Source organism: Calliphora vicina, chromosome 1, assembly GCF_958450345.1.
Source record: "Calliphora vicina chromosome 1, idCalVici1.1, whole genome shotgun sequence".
NCBI lineage: Eukaryota > Metazoa > Arthropoda > Insecta > Diptera > Calliphoridae > Calliphora > Calliphora vicina.
Genome location: NC_088780.1, coordinates 67,970,250 through 67,997,043, shown reverse-complemented (window position 1 = coordinate 67,997,043; position 26,794 = coordinate 67,970,250). Strand labels below are relative to the sequence as shown.

General features: G+C 29.7%; 1 protein-coding gene and 1 long non-coding RNA gene across 2 annotated transcripts; both read right to left on the bottom strand.

Annotated features, from left to right (window-relative positions):
• Nucleotides 1–5,513: 5,513 nt before the first annotated feature.
• Nucleotides 5,514–6,068, bottom strand: ND-MLRQ (NADH dehydrogenase (ubiquinone) MLRQ subunit). Its single transcript, XM_065498844.1, has 3 exons — nt 5,906–6,068; nt 5,704–5,850; nt 5,514–5,649 (listed from the first exon to the last, which is right to left on the bottom strand). Exons 1-3 carry the CDS (start codon nt 5,945–5,947, stop codon nt 5,587–5,589), a joined length of 252 nt encoding a protein of 83 aa, XP_065354916.1. The 5' UTR covers nt 5,948–6,068; the 3' UTR covers nt 5,514–5,586.
• A 944-nt stretch (nt 6,069–7,012) lies between these two features.
• On the bottom strand, nt 7,013–7,376 carry LOC135963191 (uncharacterized). Its single transcript, XR_010576834.1, has 2 exons — nt 7,313–7,376; nt 7,013–7,248 (listed from the first exon to the last, which is right to left on the bottom strand). It is a non-coding gene; the product is annotated as an uncharacterized LOC135963191 (long non-coding RNA).
• Nucleotides 7,377–26,794: the final 19,418 nt, after the last annotated feature.

The following is a 26,794-nucleotide window of genomic DNA, read 5'->3' as shown; positions in this document are numbered from 1 at the left end:
AATAAGAATATCAACAGGACGGCTATGGAAAGGATTGGAATCTGCCAAATGAAGATTTGGCAATAATCCTTTAATGCCGGCGTTTACAGAAATCGAAGGCAAATTCTCCGATATATCTGCCAAAACAAAGGCCGTTGTATTCAGTACTACAGAAGAATCCAAATCAGAGCCGATCTTGAGAGAACAAGCCTTTCTCGAAACTACAGAAACCGCATTATTTACACCAGAAACTTTAGCATTTGCAGAATGCGTGGGAAGTTTAAACCTTTTTCGTAATCGATTACTAACAAATGAACATTCCGAAGCTGAATCAATAAGAGCTCGGACCTGATACCTATTGCCATTATGTGTGATGTTTACTGATGCAGTTCCTAAGATAACAGATTGATTTTGACGTGTATGAAATACTTGTCGAGTTTGCGTAACATTAGTAGAAGTAGAAGGTCGTTGATAAGTCGGTGACGAGTTATTGGGTCGAAGAACCTCAGCAGAACTCTGACCGGAAGAAGTCGTAGGCCATTCCACGTTTGAATTTTCTATTGGCTCTTGATGAAGCATAGTATGGTGTCGATTATCGCAAATTAAACAATTATTGCTTTTACAATTGCTGACATGATGTGTCCTTGAAAGACAATTAGAACAACAGTTATTTTCGTTCACAGCTAAAATTCGGTCAGTTATTGGAAGACTCTTAAATCGTCGACAAGTGCGTAAAAAGTGAGATTGGTTAGGACATAAAATACAAGAAATATTCGAAGAAGTACCATCGTCAGAAGGTACAGAATATTTCACGTGGTTTGACTTTGTTTCCAAAACGTTACCCTTAAGATTGTTAAGACAGTCCAATGTCAGAATTCTTTCCGTCAGAAAGTTATCCAAATCTTGCCAAAGGGAGAGAGCCGTCTTGTTCTTTACACTGTGTTCCCAAAGAGAAACTGTCGATGAAGGAAGTCTTTGAATGCATATAAAGACGATAATTGGGTCCCAATTATCCGTAGACACTTTATAAATAGAAAGGGATGTAAGACAACTATTAATACCGCGTTTTAAGGTCTTAAGTCCGGCACTAGTTTCCTTGTCAAAGGAAGGCAGACTAAACAGAAATTTCAGTTGGTTGTTTACTAACATACGAGGATTCTCATATGCAATCTTAAGATCCCGCCAGGCTACTTCAAAGCCCTCATTACTCAACGGACTTTTCAAAACAATATCCTTAGCTTCACCTTCGGTCTTACGTATTAAATGACAAAGACGTTCTACATTACTAAGGCGCGAGCTGTTTATATAAATCGCCGTAAATAAATCTCTAAAGGCCGGCCAAGAATCATAATCCCCTCCAAATGCGTCGACATCGCAAGGGGGTAGAGTCAAAGTATGCCCAGAATCAGAATTCACCGCTGGCGAATCACTTGCGTTCGGTACCGATTTAAATTTGCTCACTTTCTCATTAATGGAACCTAAACATTTCATATAGGCTACATATGTGACATGATATTTAGACGCAGCTACATCTACATCACTAGGCTCTGTATCAGAATTCTCCAAAAAATCTAAACAGGCCTCATAAGTTGTCTTAACTTTCTCCCATAACACTTTTATTTCAGCGCTCTGAACCTCCAAGGTATAAACATTATGAATGTCCTCAGGAAAATCATTAAAATTTGCCTCAAAAGCAATAAGAGCATCCGATGCTCTAATGAATCTATTTAGTGGAGTGATCGGCATTTTCCTTATTCAATTATCGATAATAAATAGAATTAAATTTCTATTTAGTTACAAAAATATGTAAAATTCAACAAAAATATTTCCCAAAACTATGTTTAGTCAAACTGACCGACCGTAGGGTGACCAATACAATTGAAGAAGAAGAATTAACCGTATATGTATATTTGTTATTGTAATGTACAGATGTAAATCTGTAAACAAAAAATGTACAAAAGAAAATGTAAGAAATACTAATTTTTATTTATTGTCCGTATAAATTAAGTTTTAAACAAATGAAATAGTGGCACTTTTTTTCTTTTTTCTTTTAAACCGAAGAATTTAATGAAATAAAACACAAATGAAATGTGTATGTGCGTCGCGTTAATATCAAACGAATTTTAATCACTTCACTTTAGCTCACAATTGAAATATATTTACGTACCTTATTTTATGAAAAATAAATAATAAATATGTATATTGCCGGTGGACTGTATTATTGCCAGGGGATGATGGAGTCAATGATGCCCAAAGATCCAGTACTCGTTTAAAAATCCGGTTCGCTAGGACCAAATGTTTGGCATCAATCCAAGTTTTCCAAAATTGTTATAAAAATAAAACAAACAAATTTCAAGTTTAAATTAGAGACGAAGATCTCTTTTTATTGTTATTAAATATTACCTTGTAGAAGGAATATATTGCTTTTTTAGTAAAATGCACGTAGTGCTTATGTCGAAGACAATTTGACAAGTGTTTTTTAATGCTAAAATAACAAGCATAATTTGGTGGCAAACAATATTTAAGGACCCGTTAACGGTTTACTCGCTAGAATCTAGTGAAATACTTCCAGCAAAGTTGCATAAAAAAGGAAGCAACAATAAATTCTAACGTTGTTAAAAATAGTATAATAAGTTTAATGTAGTTATTACCAAAAGGATGCAACCTAAACAATCACAATAGATCAATTTATATAATAACTATTTTTACACTTAATTTATGAAGTTTTTAAATTTTCAAATATCCATACATAAAAAGTCATGGGTTCTCAAATTTAGCAATCCTCTACACAGTTCTTCCACAAAATCATCCACATTTAAAATTATGTTTTTTTTTGGCAGGAAGCAGCGGAACTCACACAGTATGTGTTTGTATTTACCATGAAAATGTTAAATTGATGTTGAAGGAAATCAACTTAAATTACTTAAAAGATGATTCATCAGAAGATTTACACCATTACCGCGATTGCCTTAAATTGACTATGTGCCCTAATGCTACAACTTCTTGCCACTTAGGTGAATGTTCGAATTGCCCGGAAACCACATCCATCAAAGAAAATTTAATCAACTCTTTTGATCGAGAATGTATTGAGGAGTTAAAATTTGAATCTTGGCTTCAGACTGAAAGATGCACACTGAAAACCATAATTTTAAATGTGGATGATTTTGTGGAAGAACTGTGTAGAGGATTGCTAAATTTGAGAACCCATGACTTTTTAGTCAAAGAGCAGTGGTCATTCTTCAAGGACTTGAAAACACATTTGAAGTCTGGTGAATTCATTATTTCATTTGATTTCGCAGAGAACTATAAATATGTTCTTCAGGATTCCATACAAGCATTCCACTTCAATAACGACCAAGCAACTATTTTCACAGTAGTTATTTACTACATGAAAGAAGAAAACCTGGAACACAAAAGTATGGCAATCATATCCGACGATTTAAAACATGACACCGTTGCAGTTTATGAGTACCAGAAGATAATACTAAATTATCTAAAATCAAAATTTACAGTAGAAAAGGTATACTACGTTTCGGACGGAGCTCGTCAACATTTTAAAAACAAAAGTAGCTTCGCAAATCTTACAGCTCATGAAAAAGATTTTGGAATGCCAGCTGAGTGGCATTTTCATCCTACTGCTCATGGTAAAGGAGCATGTGATGGTATTGGAGCAAACCTCAAAAGAAATGCAGCGAAGTATAGCCTCCAGTGCTCTCATCAAGATCGCATCTTAGATGCGACTGCTTTATTCCATTGGGCAAAGAATTATTGTAAAGAAACTAAAATAGTTTTTAGTAGCAAAGAGGATCATGAGGAAACATTGAAAACACTAAAGAGCAGATTCGATGCTGCGGTAACAATCGATGGCACTGCTCAATACCATGCTTTCATACCGCTTGTCGATGGAAGACTCAAATTAAAAAAGTTTTCTGCATCTACTCAATGCGATTTCTTTCCAAAGCCAAAATGAAGCCAGCAGCGAAATCAGTAGCTGAATCTAATAACGCCAAGAAAGGATTGACAAAAAAAAAGCAGCTAATAAAGGTGACAAATAAGGAGGATAAAAGTATGGATATTTGAAAATTTAAAAACTTCATAAATTAAGTGTAAAAATAGTTATTATATAAATTGATCTATTGTGATTAAGATTAAATTTTACTAAATTATTCATCTTTTTATTATTATTAGTATTATTATTATTATATATTAAATTAATTATTATTACAAATAAATAACAAAATTAAATTATTCAACATTTCCATAGAAAAAAAGTGATTTTTATTCCTGAGGTTAACATATTATGGGTATTACAGTATCGAGGCTATGAAATTTTAGTTGGGTATGTTACATACCATCGGAAAGGCTAATGTGTCTAGTTTCTCTGCGTAAGTTTCATTTTTAAGGTTTACACACAAATATGAAAAAAATTAAAATAGTGCAAATTTAAAAACCTTTGTCTTGAGTTACAAAACATTTTTTTTATAGATATCCCACTCGCATCCCACTAAGCGACAAAAAGGGTGTTAAAGGAAAACACATAAGCTTTCTTCTGAGCAAAAAAAAAATTAAAAAATGGGTCCATTTTTTTAAAAAAGTCAACAAAGTTTTTGATTTTGCAAAAAAATTCAAAAATTTTAAATCTTGAGTTACAAAATATTTTTTTTGATAGATATCCCACTCGCATCCCACTAAGCGACCATATAGGTCGCTTAGGAAAAGACCTAAGCTTTCTTAAAAAAAATAAAAAGGGCCCATTTTGAAAAAAAGTCAAAAATATTTTTGATTTAAAAAAAAAATCAAAAATATCTAAACTATTTGGGACACATTTTGCTAAAAACAATAGGTAATAAGTTATATGGATAAAAAAAACACCTCTTTGGCCAAAATGTCAAATTTTGACCTCCTATAACTCAGAGAGTTCTTGACCGATCTTGTTGAAAAATGGTGTCCGAATTACTATCCAATAGAACTAACATTGGTGCAAATTTCATCGCGATCGGAAGACATCGATTTCAAAAGTTGGTTCACTTGACGTGAAATGCCCCATATATATAAAGAAGATAATGAATATCTTCTGCGTAAACTAGTTTTTCTAACAATATATCAAAACATTCTACCAATCTTCATAATAGGTCTCAGTAACAAACACTGAATATGGATATTAGTGTTTATACCAATGTAATTTCAATAATTTACTCAAACTTGTTTTTGTTTGAGTACGTCCGCAGTTATTATGAGGGTAACACCCATAATAATTTTTGCATAACTTAAACTACGTATTCTTTAATAATTCAAATGGTTTGAAAATAAGTTGTTATAGGTATTTTCAATTTTGACAAAAATTCAAATACATATCTAGAAAATTACAAAATACTGTCTCAAATATCGGTACCTCAAACCATGATAAAAAAAAATAACAAAAAGTGAGACTACTTTGTAGTAATCAAATCCACCAAAATATATTGTTTTAAATGATGCTACTAATTTTTGTATTGTTTCCAAATCATTACTTTTGATAAAAAACTTTATACAACTTTTAGCTACAACATTTTTAATCGTTTATTCGATGCGATTAAGTTTTCTATATTTTATAATTGATAATACATATTATTCTTCATAGTTTGGAGCAGGAGATTTAGTTTTGCTGTAGTCTCTGATGGGAGAGTAAAACTGTAAAGAATAAATTATTGTTATTTTTATTTATAATTTAAAGTAACCATGTACCTTGTATTGCTTTTCTTTATATTCCTGCCATGGTTCAGGATTGGATGAACGATTCCATGTTACATCTGGATTTCTGGTAGCCAAGCGGAACATGTAAAAGATAGCACCACAAGCTCCAGCTCCGACACATACGTAGAGGGGAATAAGCTAGATATAATATTATATAACATTTCTACCTTTCTCGTAAATTCAATAAACTTACAGCAGGATTCTTTTTAATACTTTGTAAACCGAGTCCTTGCATGGTTATATTAAATAAAATGTTATATAACTCTTATACCACGAAAATAAAATATTTTACACAAAATTCTTCGCCGAATGACGATTTCGTAAGAAGTGTGTGTGTCAATAATTTTAATTATCGATAATATTTTTCGATATACATGGCATAAGTTTGTTTAGTAAACTTAAAAGTGTAAAGAATACAAGTATGAAACTAGTGTTTACACAGAGACAAAATTATAGCACTTGTGTCTGTAGGTACATTTTATGAGTCTAAAATTGTCTGAGCTTCCTTATGTCTATACCTGATACATTTTTGTCATAATAAACGTCAAAATGGTTGTTAATAGGGGGGTAGGGTAGCCAGATTTTGAATTCGGAAAAACAGTACACCCAGTCAAAAAACCAGTACAATTAAAGAAAAAACCGTACGCTTTTACAAAATCATAACAATTTATCAAATTCATATCATTTTAAAGTATTAATTAAAAAATCAATTAAAAAATGAGATCATAGCAATATTATGATTGTTTTTGCACAGTGGCCAGAGTATATTTAATTCTAATGTACATAAATATATGATATTTCAAAAATAAATATTAAAATATTTTTAGTAGTAAAATGCCTTTTAGATGATTAGTTATTTAGATATCGTCCCCTTAATAAAACAATAGTGTATAATTTGTTTGCCATTTCGAAATAATTGAGCTTTAAATTTTTGTGTTAGTAGATATCTAGAACAAAAGTAATTTCACTTCATCAAATTTTGAGCACATATAGAATCAGTTATGTAAACATAGGTTATATTTCCTAAAAATATAGTATAAATTTAACTAAGCGCAAGGGTAGAATGGCATTTACAAAGTTTCTTAGTTAATATAATATAAATTTTAGTTAATTTCAATGTTCGAAAAATCAACTAAAATTTTTTGTTAAAATACCTTATAAATTTTTATAATTTACCAATGAAAACAAAGTAAATTTAGAGTTTAATTTTTGATAATTTAACATAAAATTAATTTATTTGGCAAATTATAAAATTACTCGTTGGTCTTTAGCTTTTATTTAAAAAAAAATATTTACAAAATAAATTATTGCAATTATATAACTTGGATATATATTTATGTGTATATATATATGTAAATGAAATTGCATTATAATTGTTTGCAGATGCTTTTTTGAATGTGATTCGCATCAGATGCACTCAGAGACTTGAACTCGCGCATTTGCGAAAGACCCTTGTTAGGGATTTACAGCTACATAGCTTTCTTTCGCTTATCTTTGTGCTTGCTATTTTCTGTCCTATTGCTATTGCTGTCCATTCTGAAAAATAATACGATTACATTTAATTTTATAATAACTTTATCAACCGGACTGAAGTTCTTACCTTTTTTTGCACAATTTCTGTTTTCTTGAAATACCAGTTCTGTTTGATTATTATTATTATATTGCTGAAAAAAATAGAATTTTATAAATTTTTACATTTTTTAAAGCTATTTTAATATAAATGTACATACATACCTTTTTGCACCAAAAATATTTTCAATTGACAACTAACGCTGCGTTTACACATGCAAGTAGATTGATGAAAGTTGATAATACGTATTATTATCGAAAATGTCGAAAATACATCGAAATGTCTACAAGTTGCTTGAGCGTTTACACATGCAAGTAAAAGTTCATTTTGTAAATGTTAGCGAAGGAGAATGATGTCTTCAAAATGCCACAAATATAAGAATATTACAGCTAATTCGATAAATAAACCTTTTATATATCAGCATTTGTTATTTTTAAGTCCATTTGCGGCTTGAAACCAAATTTTATTATTTTTATTCATAACAATAAAGTGTTACCATGATATTCAAATATAAAAATTTCTGGGGAAAATGTTAGGTTAACAATTTTTATAGATAAGTAACAATTTTATTTATTAAAACTAATGAAATTGCTATTTTTACGAAAACGATAAGCATTAGTGGTCATTTGTACTATTTTCTTTTACAAAAATACATAAAATAAGTTAAAAATATAATTATTATTTCACCACCTTCTGATAAATTTTTTAAAAGCTATTTATTGGCAACTCTATTTGTCATCACTTGTATGAAAGTGTCGAAAATCACTGTCCACCTAAATTCAGTAGGCAGTGAGCTGCAAGTGGCTGCATGTGTGATTGTGTTAGTGCAAAAGTATGTATGTATTGTGTTTTTCGAACTGTTACTTGCATGTGTAAACGCTAGGTTAATAAACAAAAAAACTTCGAAGAATATACATAACACAAATAAATTCGAAGATGTTACTAATTCAAATAGTTATATTTACATTGTTTTTAGGTAAAGTCTATTGTTTGAATTACCTATTGGCATAGATAATAAAACTTAGTTTTTCTTTTTCATATAAAAAGAAATTAACTATGCAAGCTTAATGCAGCCTTGATTATTTTTTTGTGTGTATGCAATAAAAAAATAATGTTGTATATGCTTATACGCTATTGTTTTATTAAGAGGACGATATTTACCATCAGTGTAGATTGAGATCACGTCATCCCTTAGATCTGTCAAAATTCGGTGTAGGTATTATGTAGTCCGTTTCCCGCCCTATGATTGGCCTGCCTATCTTTTGTAGGATGGTGCCATGACCAATACGATCATGCTTTAGTCCGCTCGACTGTTTAAGTCGTAGAGCAGACTTAGCAGAAATGCATTTGATATATATATCAAGGGGAGTTATATTTAGCATCGTCTCTAGACTGGCCTGAGGGGTAGAATTCATAGAGCCAGTAATTGCAAGACATGCTAATCTTTGCACCTTGTTTAGAATAGAAAGGTGAGTCTTAGTGTCTACCAAGCTGGTTCCTCTAAAGAGAGTCAATTAAAAAATTTTAAATTTTCACTTTTTGCAAGAAATCGATGTACAGTGGTATATATACCCACTGTAAAAATCTTACATCATTTTCTCTACAATTTCGCGTTGTATCCATCTTCAACTTTCATTGTAATGCACAGTTGGGCAGAATCGAATTTTTTTGGAAATAAATCTGTCATTTTTAAACGGCTGGTCCGATCGGGATAAAATTTGAGTTGGGTGTATCCAAAGAGTATTCGAGTTTAAGTTATTAAAATGGGCCCTACAAATAATCCAGAGGCTTCGCTATGGGGGCTCAAAGTAGGGCACCTTCGACATGTAACATTTTTAAACACGTGCCATTTTTTTGTTTCCCATCCGATTTCAAAGAATTTTATATTTTTGGAAAGCGCTCGGCTAGATCTTGAAAAACATGCTTGCGTGTGCTATATCTCTTATAATTTCCTAGTTATAGGCATTTCAAAATTTAAATTTTAAAATTTTGCCATACATTTGTCCGCTTTTTTAAAAATATAGGGCGCACTTTTGGAACGAATGGACTCGATTTTTTTTTTTTTGTTAGACAACTAAATTACCAACAACATACAAAAGATTATTAATTACGAATCCAAAAATAACAGATTTTCAATTTAAAAATTCAAAAAATAGTATATTTTTGCTGTTTTTTGGACAAAAAGGTGACATAACTCTTTTTTTATTAAAAAACAACAAATTTTATCCCGATCGGACCAGCCGTTTAGAAATGCCAGATTTATTTCCAAAAAATGCCCCACTGTGTAATGTATTAAAAAAGTTTTTTTGCCTCTACTGAAAATGTTTAAATTTTGAGTTGACTCTTTAGAGCAGAGGTGGCCAACGAGAGAGTGATTAAAATGCATATGTAGTAGTGAAAAAATAAAAGAGTACACAAATGGAAATACGTGTGCTTTGCACTGAAAAAATCAGGGTTTAATATTCAGCACCAAAATAAATAGCCTCATGTAACGACTGAACTGAAAAAAGTTTAAGTCTTCAATTTCAACAATTTGCTTACTGAAAACAGTTGACTGTGCACACACATTACAACAGCAAGCAGCAATCGATTTTGTTTTTTTCCAGCAGCCAAACGAATCAGCAGCCGCCATGTTTCAGTTTTCAACTCTACCGCACTGATTACACGACTTCAGCAGCAAAAACATTTCTGTGTGTGCTGCTTACGCATTGTCAGTTTCGAGTTTTGTTTTTCGTACTACGCAGCGTAACAAAAACTGCTAGCTCGACTGAATAGTACGACTGGCTAGTTTGGCTGGTTGTATAAAATGTGTGTACAACAACACACACTTTATGAAGCTAGGTTGAATCGTATGATTTTTTGGTTTTTGTGTTTACATATCACAGAGGAAATTTAAATGTTATTATTGTTAATAGAAATAAATAGGAAATTCTTATATTTATTATATCTTAATTAAAAATACTAAAAAATAAATTTAATAAAATTATTAATTAATAAATTTAGAATAAAAAAAATTATTGATATTTTTTTATTATATTTTATATTGACTAACACAGTACAACATTTTTCAGTCCATTGCTTTGGGACTCAATTCTGACAATTGCACGTGAAAGTAGCCCCAAAAATAAGGACTTCTGTATCATTAGTTTTGTCAAGTTGGCTGCCATAATAATTTAATGGCCATACGAATTTTTTTCCTCAAGGTGGATTTTTATCACTTTTTCTATATTTTAGCACGGTTATATCTCGTATACCGTACGGAATATCTCTTTTGTGGCTGAAGCAAAGTTGTATATATTGAATAGTAGAAGAAAAGTACGGAACATACCTACCCGAAAAAGTTGCATCCAGTGCCTTAAAAATCGTAAAAATGAAAATTTTTACCAATTTTTCACCTTTTTTGTCCATAACTGGATTACAAATCCAATTATGGACCGAACACCATGAAATTAGGTCGTGTGATTTGTGTTTATATGAAAGTTATTTATCATGAATTTTTCTTGTATACCATAATTTTTAACAGATTTATTCACTTTAAAGTGATTTTCGGAAGCGGGTCTTATATGGGAGCTATGAATAATTATGGACCGATCATAAACAAATTTGGTACATATAATTTTCTCGGCACAGGGACGAAGCCTGTTGATGTTGGCTGAAATCGGTTCATTATTTCACCTAGCCCCCATACAAATGTCCTCCCGAAATTGGACTTTATCGGTCATAAATGTTTAATTTATATATGTATCTACACAAAATTTCGCTCCAAATAAGTTTTATATATGCAAAATTCATGTCACCAAATTTTATTATGATCGGTCCATAATTATTCATAGCTCCCATATAAGACCCGCTTCCGAAAATCACTTTAAAGTGAATAAATCTGTTAAAAATTATGGTATTCAAGAAAAATTCATGATAAATAACTTTCATATAAACACAAATCACACGACCTAATTTCATGGTGTTCGGTCCATAATTGGATTTGTTATCCAGTTATTGAGCAAAAAAGGTGAAAAATTGGTAAAAATGTTCATTTTTGCGATTTTTAAGGCACTGGATGCAACTTTTTCGGGTAGGTATGTTCCGTACTTTTCTTCTACTATTCAATATAACCGTGCTAAAATATAGAAAAAGTGATAAAAATCCACCTTGAGGAAAAAAATTCGTATGGCCATTAAATTATTATGGCAGCCAACTTGACAAAATAGCCCCTTATTTTTGGAGCTACTTTCACGTGCAATTGTCAGAATTGAGTCCCAAAGCAATGGACTGAAAAATGTTGTACTGTGTTAGTCAATATAAAATATAATAAAAAAATATCAATAATTTTTTTTATTCTAAATTTATTAATTAATAATTTTATTAAATTTATTTTTTAGTATTTTTAATTAAGATATAATAAATATAAGAATTTCCTATTTATTTCTATTAACAATAATAACATTTAAATTTCCTCTGTGATATGTAAACACAAAAACCAAAAAATCATACGATTCAACCTAGCTTCATAAAGTGTGTGTTGTTGTACACACATTTTATACAACCAGCCAAACTAGCCAGTCGTACTATTCAGTCGAGCTAGCAGTTTTTGTTACGCTGCGTAGTACGAAAAACAAAACTCGAAACTGACAATGCGTAAGCAGCACACACAGAAATGTTTTTGCTGCTGAAGTCGTGTAATCAGTTCGGTAGAGTTGAAAACTGAAACATGGCGGCTGCTGATTCGTTTGGCTGCTGAAAAAAAACAAAATCTATTGCTGCTTGCTGTTGTAATGTGTGTGCACAGTCAACTGTTTTCAGTAACCATGTGATCAAAAACTGAAACTAGTTACTTTTTTTAAGTATGAGACTGTAAAAAGTCAACTATTCAGTAAAATGCGACTGCTTTTAGTAGTTCTTCGAAACCCTGGAAAAAATTGTATGAAATTGTTTTTGCTGTTAAGCAGGTAGTCAATGTATTCCTTAAAGACAGTAATTGTCACAAATGTCTTATCACTTGGCTGACTCCATTTTATATATTTTGGTCATTTGACACGTGTGTGCACTTTGTAGTGCAGAGAGAAGACAATTGGTTACTTTATGCATCCCAAGTAATCTAGCGTGAAGACAATTGTCACTTAAGTGTCTCTAAGTAATGTAGAGTGTAGTCACTTTAATCGTTTTGTGAGTAATTCGTACAAACTGTTTTTTTTACAAATTGTGATAATATAATTCTCATACAGTTTACTTTTATTTTTGCTTAAGTATACTGATATCCCATGTAACATAGCATAAAGTCAATAGTCACTTTAGTGTCTCTTAGTAACCTATGGTGAAGTCACTATAAAACTTTTTTTTGTACTGCTCTTTATTTTACCCACCAGAAGCGTTGACTACTTTCGATCAGCTATCCGATAGTCACATTGTAATCAAACGGGTCAATTGACCCCCTGCTTAGGACATGCACGTGTTAAAATAACTAGTCAAGTACCTGATCAAGTAACCAGTTACAAAGCTAGCAAGGTAACTGACGCTATGTAACCAGTATGTGAATCCAATGCGTTGCCTATTTGGACCAGCTATTAGACAGTCCCATTGTAATCAAAAATAGACAATTGACCCTGTGCCTAGGACATGCCCGTGTTAAAATGACTAGTCACGTGGCTATTGAAGTAACTAGCTCCCACCCTAAATGATGGGTAAAATCACTAGTTCGGTACTGTCTTTTAGAACTGCTGGGTACTTTGTGTTTTTACTCAGAGCATTCGTTTTGCGTATGTTTAGTGAGAATAACATAACTACCCCGGGGTAGTGTTTGGCAACCAATGCTTTATGCTCCATTTACACATGCAAATCGAAAATAGATCGATATGTCTGCAAGTTGCTTGAGCGTTTACACATGCAAGTAAAAGTTAATTTTGTAAATGTTAGCGAAGGAGAATGCCACAAATATTAGAAAATTACAGCTAATTTGATAAATAAACCTTTTATATATCAGCATTTGTCATTTTTAAGTCATTTTGCGGCTTGAAACCAAATTTTATTATTTTTATTTATAACAATAAAGTATTACCATGATATTCAAATCCAAACATTTCTGTGGAAAATGTTAGGTTAACAATTTTTATAGATATTAGTAACAATTTTACTTATAAAAACTAATAAAATTGCAATTTTTACGAAAACTTTTACAAAAATACATAAAATAAGTTATAAATATAATTAATATTTTACCACCTTCCACAGTGCGACCAAAGGCACCTTTGTCCGGCCAAAAGTCGAAAAAAAAGTTTTTAGTTGGGGGTTTTTTGTCATTGGGTTGATAGGAGATAAAAAATTATCATAGTAAGGACCCTTGCCTCAAATGCCATTCATAATTTCAGTTTGAATGAGACCTTCACACGAATGGCACACTACCGTAGGAAAGATCGACTCGAAGGAGTTTCCGTTAAACAGTACCCCGTTTCTGTAACTTTGAGAAGTTTTCGCATCGAAAAAAATTTTAAAATTCTTGTAGTCATTCAGTTTTTAACAGGATGACTTACGTAATGTTTAAACTGAATACATTAAAAGTATAGGGTTCTATAGCTGAAACAAAAAGTCGACTTTTCGACCTTTCGACTTTTTCCGTTTTTTAAAAAGTCGACTTTTCGAAATTTCGACTTTTTGGTAAATCGAATTTTCGACTTTTTTAGGCTATTTTCAACTTTTTTAGACTATTTTCGACTTTCTGACTATTTTCGACTTTTTCAACTTTTTACCATTTCTTGTAAAAAATATGTTGTTTCTACATTTATTGATGCACCTTTTGTAATGTTTAGCAATAAAAATAAAATTTATCAAGGCGATAATAATTAGAAGAATGTTGGAAGAATTTTGTGTAGAAAAAAGCTTTGTTTTATAAACATTTATTTATTATTTATATTAGCATACACTACAAAAAATGTAAGTGTACCAAATCGCAATAGTTTTATACCATGTTCACACGACGGCATTATTCGTCATTCACGCTCTCATTCGTCATTCAACCCCCAATTACGAACTGAATTACATGAATTATATGCCATACAAAATTTCAAGTGCGAATTACCTTGTTCGTACGTAATTCAGTTTGAATTACCTTATGAATTACGAACGAATGACTGTCATCTCTAATTTTTATCGATTATTTATGTATCAAAATCAGCTGTCCAAACAAAAATGTCAAAACAAAACAAAATAAAGAAAAAGATTTTTGTATTAAATAAATAAATTAAAAGAAATAAAAAGTCTGTTTAAAGTTAAATTCATTTGTAGAAGTAGCAGCTCTGCCATTCTTTCAGCCCACACCTCTAATAAAGCCCGCTCGTTGCCCTGGTCCCACTTGCTTGCACTTTTTCTTTTTTCTAATAATGAAAATAATAATTAAATTATATTTGTTTAATTAATAATGCTACAATTTTATGTTTTTACTTACCTTTTTTATCCATTGCCAAATTACGAATTTAAAATTCGCACCAAACAAACAAAAAAACAAAACATGTAAACAGAAGAAAAAAACAAGAAGAAGAAATAAATAAATAAATGTCAAATTGAATTACGAATGTTGTCGTGTAAACAGGTTGATTCGCAATCGTAATTCAAAACGCGAATTAAGTAATTCAGACTGCCGTGAAACATGGCATTAGTTTAATGTTAAAATTAAATATTTTTTTAACAATCTAAAATGTCGACTTTTATCGACTATTCGACTTTTTTCGACTTTTATCGACTATTCGACTTTTTCCGACTTTTTCCGACTTTTATCGACTATTTTCGTCTTTTATCGACTATTCGACTTTTTTCCGACCAAAAAGTCGATTTCGACTTTTTTTGCAGCAAAAAGTCGATTGTTCGAGCAATCGACTTATAGAACCCTATAAAAGTACAGACACAGTTAACGATTTACTAATACTCGCCCTGTGTTTAACAGGAAGTTTATAAATGTTTCGAATGAAAATTTTCTCCCATACAATACAGAAAGTCGACTTTTCGACCTTTCGACTTTTTCCGTTTTTTAAAAAGTCGACTTTTCGTACTTTCGACTTTTGGTAGTTTATGAAGAGTCGACTTTTCGTACTTTCGACTTTTGGTAGTTTATGAAGAGTCGACTTTTCGAATTCCGACGTTTTAGTTAATCGATTTTGTTCGACTTTTCGACAATTTTCGACTTACCGACTATTTTCGACTTTTTTCAACTTTTTACCATTTCTTGTAAAAAATAAATGGTTTCTACATTTATTGATGCGCCTTTTGTAATGTTTAGCAATAAAAATGAAATTTATCAAGGCGATAATAGTTAGAAGAATGTTGTAAGAATTTTGTGTAGAAAAATACTTTATTTTATAAACATTTATTTATTATTTACATATATTAGCATACACTACAAAAAATGCAAGTGCAATATTTTTTTTAACAATCTAAAAAGTCGACTTTTAACGACTATTCGACTATTTTCGACTTTTATAGACTATTTTTGACTATTCGACTTTTGAGATAACATAATCGATTGTTTGACTTTTTTCCGACCAAAAAGTCGATTTCGACTTTTTTCAAGATAGAACCCAAGACTCTACAGCTGAAGGTAAGTATAATACGTAAAAGCAAAATCTGAATATAAATTTCTACTTACTATTAAATTTTAAGAAAGTGATATGTAAGGACTATTTTTATACCCTTAACCATGAGTGGCAAGGGTATATATAAGTTTGTCATTCCGTTTGTAATTTCCACATTTTTCATTTGCGACCCCATAAAGTATATATATTCTGGATCTTTATAGATAGAGGAATCGATATAGCCATGTCCGTCTGTCCGTCTTTGTGTTGAAATCAACTTTCCGAAGCCCCCAAATAACTTACATACACGATTCATACATAAATATCTCCGACAATATCTTCCGGCTCGGTCGCTATTTAAAATCGAGAAAATCGGTCCACAAATGGCTGAGATATAAGGAAAAAACTAGGACAACCTCGATTTTTGATCTATTTTTGACCTATATCTGGATTACTAAGTCATTAATATAGACAATATGGATATCTAATGATAGATATTTCAAAAACCTTTGCAACGACGTATATAAGACCATAGTAAGTCGGACATACAATGGGTCAAAATCGGAAAAAAATATTTTTTAACCGGAATTTTTTTTTCATCAAAAATTTTTTTTTGTCATAAATTCTTTTTCCAAAAAAATTAATTAAAGAAATTTAAAAAAAAAAAATTTGAAAAAACTTTTTAAAAAAAATTAAAAAACAATTTGGAAAAAAAAAATTTAAAAACATTAAAAAATTTTGATTTTGTTTAAATAAAAATATTTAAAAAAAAAATATTTTTAAGTATAATTTGGTGAAGGTTATATAAGATTCGGCACAGCCGAATATAGCTCTCTTACTTGTTTATTTTTAATTTGTAAAACAAAATTGATGTGATTGAGTGAAAATTTTTTTCCTGCTCTCTAATTGTTGGTAATAAGTCAAAGTATTATTTAAAAAATAAAATTTATCAAGTTACCCTACGTTCGGAAAAAAAATGTAATTTTTTTGATAACTACCTTGCAAAAATACTTACTAGAAGGTTTACGGAGCATTTTTTTTGCTTGTAGGGTGGTACGCTTTAATTTACATGAAATGAACACCACATTTATATATAGAATTATACAGTAAACCCTCGAAAACGTGAACTAAGGTAGAGTTACACAAATACGTATGCATTAGGGTTCTATAGCTGAAACAAAAAGTCGACCTTTCGACTTTTTCCGTTTTTAAAAAGTCGACTTTTCGAACTTTCGACTTTTTTCGTTTTTTAAAAAGTCGACTTTTCGAACTTTCGACTTTTTAGTTAAATCGACTTTTTTACACTATTTTCGACTTTCCGACTATTTTCAACTTTTTACCATTTCTTGTAAAAAATATATAGTTTGTTACGCGTCCTTTGGGAGCATTAGACTGAACCATGGCCGACTAGCTTTCAGCATGACTCACGCAGAAGTGGTCCCTCCCTTCACTCTAGCCTCAGGACTGTACTAAAGGCCTGCACAAGACAACATTTTGTAGAAAAATGTCTTACTTCAAAATTTGATGCTTTGTTTTGTTGTGTCGACGCGCACATCATGTTGTTCAATGTCATCGCGCCGCAAAAACCATGTTGTACCATGTCATCGCGCCGCGAAAACCGTGTTGTGCCATGTCATGTCTATAACTATTGATAATGCTGTTGTTATGTGTGGTAGCTTGAATTGAATTCATGTTAACAAGTGTCGCATTGTTAGGCAGAATAAAATTGCATAGCAGAATGAAATTGTACACAACTGCTGAACTGTGAAAATCTGAGAACTATTATTATTTAGCATTATATTTTTTTTTTTTAAATATTTAGAACAAATAATATAAGGATTTTTAAAAAATATAAATAATAAAGTGTAACACAGGAAAAAGAAATTCATAATTGGAATGAATTTTTTAATAAATATTATTAATCGAACAAGAATTTTTTCCAAACTTTTTTCATTCATAAATATTATAAAATTGTACATGAAGGAAATTTTAGCTTTTTTTACACAAATTTGTTGCTATTTTATAATAAATTGCATTATGTAGTTCAAATATTTTTGTATAATATCCCAATATTGGCCAATATTTCTAAATGTATTAAAAAATGCAGTAAATTTAGCCCATATTTTCTCATTATATAGCTGAAAATCATAAAAAAATTAAATATTTTCCAAGAAAAATTTCAAACATTTTTGAACAACATAAAAATATACCAGAAAATTTAAATAATTTTGTTCAAAAAATTATAAAAGTAAAAATGTAAAAAGTAGAAGTAGAAAAGTAAAAAATAGTAGAAAAGCAAAAAATTATAAAAATAGAAATGTAAAAAAGTAAAAAGTAGAAATGTAAAAAAGTAGAAAAGAAAAAAGTAAAAATTATAAAAGTAGAAAAGTAAAAAGCAAAAAATTATAAAAGTAGAAATGTAAAAAAGTAGAAAAGTAGAAAATAAAAAAGTAAAAATTATAAAAGTAGAAAAGTAAAAATTATAAAAAGTAGAAAAGCAAAAAAATTATAAAAGTAGAAATGTAAAAAAGTAAAAAATTATAAAAGTAGAAATGTAAAAAATTATAAAAGTAAAAATGTAAAAAGTAGAAATGTAAAAATTATAAAAGTAGAAGTAGAAAAGTAAAAAAAATATTGGCCAATATTTCTAAATGTATTAAAAATGCAGTAAATTTAGCCCATATTTTCTCATTATATAGCTGAAAATCATAAAAAAATTAAATATTTTCCAAGAAAAATTTCAAACATTTTTGAACAACATAAAAATATACCAGAAAATTTAAATAATTTTGTTCAAGCCTCCTAGATTTTATTTGAAAACAAAAAATAGGAAAAAAATTTCTGTGAAGTTACGCAATAAATGCCCTACACTTTTTCTTCAAATCGTTGGACAGATGCATTTGTTCCATTGGAACAGTTTCGTAGATTTATATTTTTGTAGCAATTATGCCGCGAATGATTCAGAGACACTTCATTAAATTTAAACACGTTTTTACAACGCGTATAATAATAAACACGTTTGTCTTTAATATCATTAAATATATTATAAACTTCACCGTTAAGGATGTATACATTAATTTAATTTTCTTTAATTAAACACCGTCTAATAGGCCAATTGGCTTTGTTCGTGGAGTTTTATTTTATTTAGCAATGTAATTATTAAATGCCCTGTGTTTAACAGGAAGTTTATAAATGTTTCGAATGAAAATTTTCTCCCATACAATACAGAAAGTCGACTTTTCGACCTTTCGACTTTTTCCGTTTTTTAAAAAGTCGACTTTTCGTACTTTCGACTTTTGGTAGTTTATGAAGAGTCGACTTTTCGTACTTTCGACTTTTGGTAGTTTATGAAGAGTCGACTTTTCGAATTCCGACGTTTTAGTTAATCGATTTTGTTCGACTTTTCGACAATTTTCGACTTTCCGACTATTTTCGACTTTTTTCAACTTTTTACCATTTCTTGTAAAAAATAAATGGTTTCTACATTTATTGATGCGCCTTTTGTAATGTTTAGCAATAAAAATGAAATTTATCAAGGCGATAATAGTTAGAAGAATGTTGTAAGAATTTTGTGTAGAAAAATACTTTATTTTATAAACATTTATTTATTATTTACATATATTAGCATACACTACAAAAAATGCAAGTGCAATATTTTTTTTAACAATCTAAAAAGTCGACTTTTAACGACTATTCGACTATTTTCGACTTTTATAGACTATTTTTGACTATTCGACTTTTGAGATAACATAATCGATTGTTTGACTTTTTTCCGACCAAAAAGTCGATTTCGACTTTTTTCAAGATAGAACCCAAGACTCTACAGCTGAAGGTAAGTATAATACGTAAAAGCAAAATCTGAATATAAATTTCTACTTACTATTAAATTTTAAGAAAGTGATATGTAAGGACTATTTTTATACCCTTAACCATGAGTGGCAAGGGTATATATAAGTTTGTCATTCCGTTTGTAATTTCCACATTTTTCATTTGCGACCCCATAAAGTATATATATTCTGGATCTTTATAGATAGAGGAATCGATATAGCCATGTCCGTCTGTCCGTCTTTGTGTTGAAATCAACTTTCCGAAGCCCCCAAATAACTTACATACACGATTCATACATAAATATCTCCGACAATATCTTCCGGCTCGGTCGCTATTTAAAATCGAGAAAATCGGTCCACAAATGGCTGAGATATAAGGAAAAAACTAGGACAACCTCGATTTTTGATCTATTTTTGACCTATATCTGGATTACTAAGTCATTAATATAGACAATATGGATATCTAATGATAGATATTTCAGAAACCTTTGCAACGACGTATATAAGACCATAGTAAGTCGGACATACAATGGGTCAAAATCGGAAAAAAATATTTTTTAACCGGAATTTTTTTTTCATCAAAAATTTTTTTTTGTCATAAATTCTTTTTCCAAAAAAATTAATTAAAGAAATTTAAAAAAAAAAATTTGAAAAAACTTTTTAAAAAAAATTAAAAAACAATTTGGAAAAAAAAAATTTAAAAACATTAAAAAATTTTGATTTTGTTTAAATAAAAATATTTAAAAAAAAAATATTTTTAAGTATAATTTGGTGAAGGTTATATAAGATTCGGCACAGCCGAATATAGCTCTCTTACTTGTTTATTTTTAATTTGTAAAACAAAATTGATGTGATTGAGTGAAAATTTTTTTCCTGCTCTCTAATTGTTGGTAATAAGTCAAAGTATTATTTAAAAAATAAAATTTATCAAGTTACCCTACGTTCGGAAAAAAAATTTAATTTTTTTGATAACTACCTTGCAAAAATACTTACTAGAAGGTTTACGGAGCATTTTTTTTCTTGTAGGGTGGTACGCTTTAATTTACATGAAATAAACACCACATTTATATATAGAATTATACAGTAAACCCTCGAAAACGTGAACTAAGGTAGAGTTACACAAATACGTATGCATTAGGGTTCTATAGCTGAAACAAAAAGTCGACCTTTCGACTTTTTCCGTTTTTAAAAAGTCGACTTTTCGAACTTTCGACTTTTTTCGTTTTTTAAAAAGTCGACTTTTCGAACTTTCGACTTTTTAGTTAAATCGACTTTTTTACACTATTTTCGACTTTCCGACTATTTTCAACTTTTTACCATTTCTTGTAAAAAATATATAGTTTGTTACGTGTCCTTTGGGAGCATTAGACTGAACCATGGCCGACTAGCTTTCAGCATGACTCACGCAGAAGTGGTCCCTCCCTTCACTCTAGCCTCAGGACTGTACTAAAGGCCTGCACAAGACAACATTTTGTAGAAAAATGTCTTACTTCAAAATTTGATGCTTTGTTTTGTTGTGTCGACGCGCACATCATGTTGTTCAATGTCATCGCGCCGCAAAAACCATGTTGTACCATGTCATCGCGCCGCGAAAACCGTGTTGTGCCATGTCATGTCTATAACTATTGATGATGCTGTTGTTATGTGTGGTAGCTTGAATTGAATTCATGTTAACAAGTGTCGCATTGTTAGGCAGAATAAAATTGCATAGCAGAATGAAATTGTACACAACTGCTGAACTGTGAAAATCTGAGAACTATTATTATTTAGCATTATATTTTTTTTTTTTAAATATTTAGAACAAATAATATAAGGATTTTTAAAAAATATAAATAATAAAGTGTAACACAGGAAAAAGAAATTCATAATTGGAATGAATTTTTTAATAAATATTATTAATCGAACAAGAATTTTTTCCAAACTTTTTTCATTCAGAATAAGAACATGTTCATAAATATTATAAAATTGTACATGAAGGAAATTTTAGCTTTTTTTACACAAATTTGTTGCTATTTTATAATAAATTGCATTATGTAGTTCAAATATTTTTGTATAATATCCCAATATTGGCCAATATTTCTAAATGTATTAAAAAATGCAGTAAATTTAGCCCATATTTTCTCATTATATAGCTGAAAATCATAAAAAAATTAAATATTTTCCAAGAAAAATTTCAAACATTTTTGAACAACATAAAAATATACCAGAAAATTTAAATAATTTTGTTCAAAAAATTATAAAAGTAAAAATGTAAAAAGTAGAAGTAGAAAAGTAAAAAATAGTAGAAAAGCAAAAAATTATAAAAATAGAAATGTAAAAAAGTAAAAAGTAGAAATGTAAAAAAGTAGAAAAGAAAAAAGTAAAAATTATAAAAGTAGAAAAGTAAAAAGCAAAAAATTATAAAAGTAGAAATGTAAAAAAGTAGAAAAGTAGAAAATAAAAAAGTAAAAATTATAAAAGTAGAAAAGTAAAAATTATAAAAAGTAGAAAAGCAAAAAAATTATAAAAGTAGAAATGTAAAAAAGTAAAAAATTATAAAAGTAGAAATGTAAAAAATTATAAAAGTAAAAATGTAAAAAGTAGAAATGTAAAAATTATAAAAGTAGAAGTAGAAAAGTAAAAAAAATATTGGCCAATATTTCTAAATGTATTAAAAATGCAGTAAATTTAGCCCATATTTTCTCATTATATAGCTGAAAATCATAAAAAAAATTAAATATTTTCCAAGAAAAATTTCAAACATTTTTGAACAACATAAAAATATACCAGAAAATTTAAATAATTTTGTTCAAGCCTCCTAGATTTTATTTGAAAACAAAAAATAGGAAAAAAATTTCTGTGAAGTTACGCAATAAATGCCCTACACTTTTTCTTCAAATCGTTGGACAGATGCATTTGTTCCATTGGAACATTTTCGTAGATTTATATTTTTGTAGCAATTATGCCGCGAATGATTCAGAGACACTTCATTAAATTTAAACACGTTTTTACAACGCGTATAATAATAAACACGTTTGTCTTTAATATCATTAAATATATTATAAACTTCACCGTTAAGGATGTATACATTAATTTAATTTTCTTTAATTAAACACCGTCTAATTGTAATATACAGGGGTTTACGCGTATAAAATTGTAAAGAACTAAGTCTCAAAAGTAAACAAGATAATATATTTAATGTGTATTTTCTAAAAAATAAAAATGTTTTGTTGGGAGATACGAGGAAGGACTAATGGGAGCCATTTAAGCCACTAGCAAGCAGTCGTTGGGGGGGGTTCGTGTCCACCTGTCTTCCCTAAATCCACACCAAAATACCCTGAAACACAAATATTATTATAGACTCCCCTAGTTTTGTATTTAGTGTTGCTAATGGTCAACATTGCCGATAATTCTCTTTATGTCTTCAAGATGTTACGAAGACAAATGTCTCATGACCCACCCTACCTTTGGTTTTAGCGACGTCAATGTTTACTAAAACCCCAAAACGGATAAAACTCCCTACTGCACTTATACCATCACACAAGAAAATTTATTTACTAGTTTAGAGATTCATTTTAAATTAGTATTTATTACTTCAAAAAATATCAAAATTCATAAGGAATAGAAAATACAACTATCGAAAACTATAAACTAAGTTGTATGCCCAAAACATCAACGGATATTCAAATATTCATTATAAATTTAAATAAAAATGGAATGTGCTTATATTAAGTAATATTATGAATCGATCAATTTATTCTTTATCTTTACATGCTATCAATTTAGTTAAGAATAGGAGCAATTAGTTAATGTACAAATTTTTGTAGGACACTTTTAGCATTGACTGTACATTAATGTAGGTCAGTGATATTTTGTTTTGTTTTACAATTTACTTTGATTCAAAGAAATAATTTGGTTTGCTCATATTCTTAAAAAAACATGTAAAGTAAAGACAATAAGAAAATATGCAAATAAACAAATAATGATCAACAATGTAAAAAAAACAATAATATAAAAAAATTAAACAGATTCTCTCACTCACCACTTACATTCTGCAGCAGCACGATGAGGCCTCTCGAACTTACTCCAGATGAAATGTGTAGGTAGCTAAATATAGGGTTTTTGTTTAATATTTGTTTGTTTGCATAATATTGGGAATTAATGGGTATTATTGAATCGATCGCATAACACAGTATTTATATTTCTAGGTAATTTGTAATTGTTTGTAATTGTAATTTGTAAATTTAATTAAGTATCTTAGTTTCTAACCATTATGTTATAATAGCTCAATTAGGTATATTAAGATAATTTAAAAAAATATAAGTTTTAAGTTTAGGTTTTGTAGTTATAAATTTCAATGTGCAATAAAATGTATATGAAAATATTACTTTTTAATTATTTTTATATAAATTTAATATTTTAACAAATTTAAAAGAATTTTAGGATAAATGTTGAATATTTAATTAAATTTAGTTTAGTGATTTTTTATTGTTGGTTTAACGAATTTTGTTTGACTTTAGAAAATTTAGCAATCTTAATGATAATTGTCTGATATCTAAATCAGAGACAATGTAGCATTTATACAATGTAAAGTGTATAAATGTTGGAAAATATGTAATTTTTGGAGATTTTATGATTGCTCATCAAATGTGTGTGAAACCCTAGATTAGTTTTACGAAACTGTGTATTTGAGGAGACAATAATTCCCAAATATAATACTACTTATACTGGCATCAGATATTCGAACGCCAGTGAATATTGCCGTAGTTGCCTCTGGATAGAAATTGTACAAAATATGGAATCCGGTAGCATATACTGGAGCATTAGCAGAGCTTACAGGGCGTATTGTTGTACTTCAAAGTCTCGTGTCCGGAAAGATCGGATCCGTAGGATGATTTACGGCCACTGACAGACCACTCTGCTTTAAATCGTCTGAGAAATGTGGTTTTCCTATTGATTTTTTTGTTGAAATTAGTAAATTACCTATGAGATAAATTTTGGAGAAATCTTACTTGAATTTGTCTGTAGAAGGTAAAATTCGAATTTGGGCATAAATTTCCCGATGAATTCCAGGGAACCTCGGATAATTTTTAGTTTTATTTCTTTATTTATCTTTAGTTTCTAATATTGAGATTTAACTTGACTGACATGTATTTAATATTTAAATTATGTAACAATTCAACCACAATTGATTTTAGGTTACTGTTTCACGAGGTTTTTTTGGTGTACTTTACACTTTGATGATCACAAAAAGAAAGAAAGAATTTTGCTCTGAGTACTTTGAGTGTAAAAGATGGTAAAACTTTTACAAAACTTGAACAGTAATCACGATCTGTTATCGAATGTTCGATGGGTGGTGTTCATGACAACATCAGATCAAATACAGAGAAGCTATATTTCTCTAAGTGTTTATATATATCTAATACTCATTTAATTAATCAATTTTTTTGTATTATTGCATAAAAATGAGAATCAAAACGAAATGAAAAAAAATGATGTTAACTCAAATGTAAAATTAGCTAAGCTAAAGTTTTGCCCATACATTAAAATATTATCTGTATAACAGATATCACTGATGTTAATAAGCGCAGACATAAACCAATATATTTATAATGGGAAATTTATTTTTACTTGAAGTACCATACAAACACACACAACATCAATAAATATTTCTATGATTTATACTAAATATGTATATTGATAAAATATTTAAAGATTTTTTTATGGTTTAAATTAAAGAAAAAAAAAATATCATAAATTTAAGTACTCATCAAACTGTATGTTTGAAAAGCTAGATTTTAAAATTTGAACCTTACAAACCGGATAATTCTTAACCCTTGGTGTATAGAATTAGATGGAAATAAGATTTAGATGTATCAAATGTGTGTATCAAATTAATCAAAGAAAATAAAAGTATTAATTAATTGCAACATTTTGTAATTTATGTTTATAAAAATTCCCTTGATGAGTTCTAAACAAAACTTAACGTTTACAAATTTATAAATGTAATTTTAAACAAGTATTTTTTTCCAAAATATGCTATAATTTAATTCTAATGTGTAACTTTTAAAAGCATTGTAATCAATTATGATACATATGAAATCGAAATTTAAAATGGGAGCTTAAAAAAACTGTATTACGGACGAATATCTTTCGCATGAAAGGTACCTACAAGTTTGCCATTCGTATCTTCAAGAACATAGTAATGATTGCCTACTTTTTCACGAATCTTTGCTTTGAGGAACACTGGAGCCAATTTGGCATTATATCGTTTTTCGAAGTTGCTTTGGGAGAAATTTCTTCGATAAACCTCTTGTCCCACACTGAAAGCAATTGGTCTGGTTCTTAAATCATATCTATGTTTGTTAGAATTATAAGCCTCTTTAATATTTTTTCTTATTTCTTTTCGTAAAATTGTCAGGTGGTCATCTCGGTTCAACGGGTTAATAGGTTCGTTTAAAAGTCCAATTTTTGATAACAATTTGTATGAAGACCCGTGGGTAATCATATCTATTGCAAATATGGCGTGGTAAGGGGAACATTTTATAGTCTGATGGTATGAGTTCCTTAGAGCACAACTAATGGAGCTTATATTCTCATCCCACAACCTCTGATCACTTTTCAAAAAGGATCGAATTCCTGCAATTATTGATCTATTGACGCGTTCTGACGCGTTTGACTGAGGTGAATATAGGGCAGTAAAAATGTGAGAAATACCCAGTTTTGTCAAGAAAGCGTTGAAGTCATTAGAGCGAAATTGTGAGCCATTGTCGCTTACTATGGTCTCGGGAACACCATATATGTGAAATATCTGTGTTAGTAAAAAATTTTGAATTGAGGAGGATGTAAATTTTTTTAGGGGGCACAACCAATGGAATTTACTCAAGTGATCCAAAACTATTAACAAACCTATATGTCCGTTTTTGCTCCTTGGATATGGACCCAAGATGTCAATATACAGACGCTGAAAAGGTCTACTTGAGATTGCCTGTTGTCCCATTTCTGGTGTTAGTGTAACGTTAGGGTATTTGGTTTGTTTACAGGTTTCACATTGCCTTACAAAGTTCCGGACGTCGGTTACCATTCCAGGCCAATAAAAGTTTCGACGAATTAGTTCAAGGGTTTTCTGCATTCCGCCATGAACGGTAACT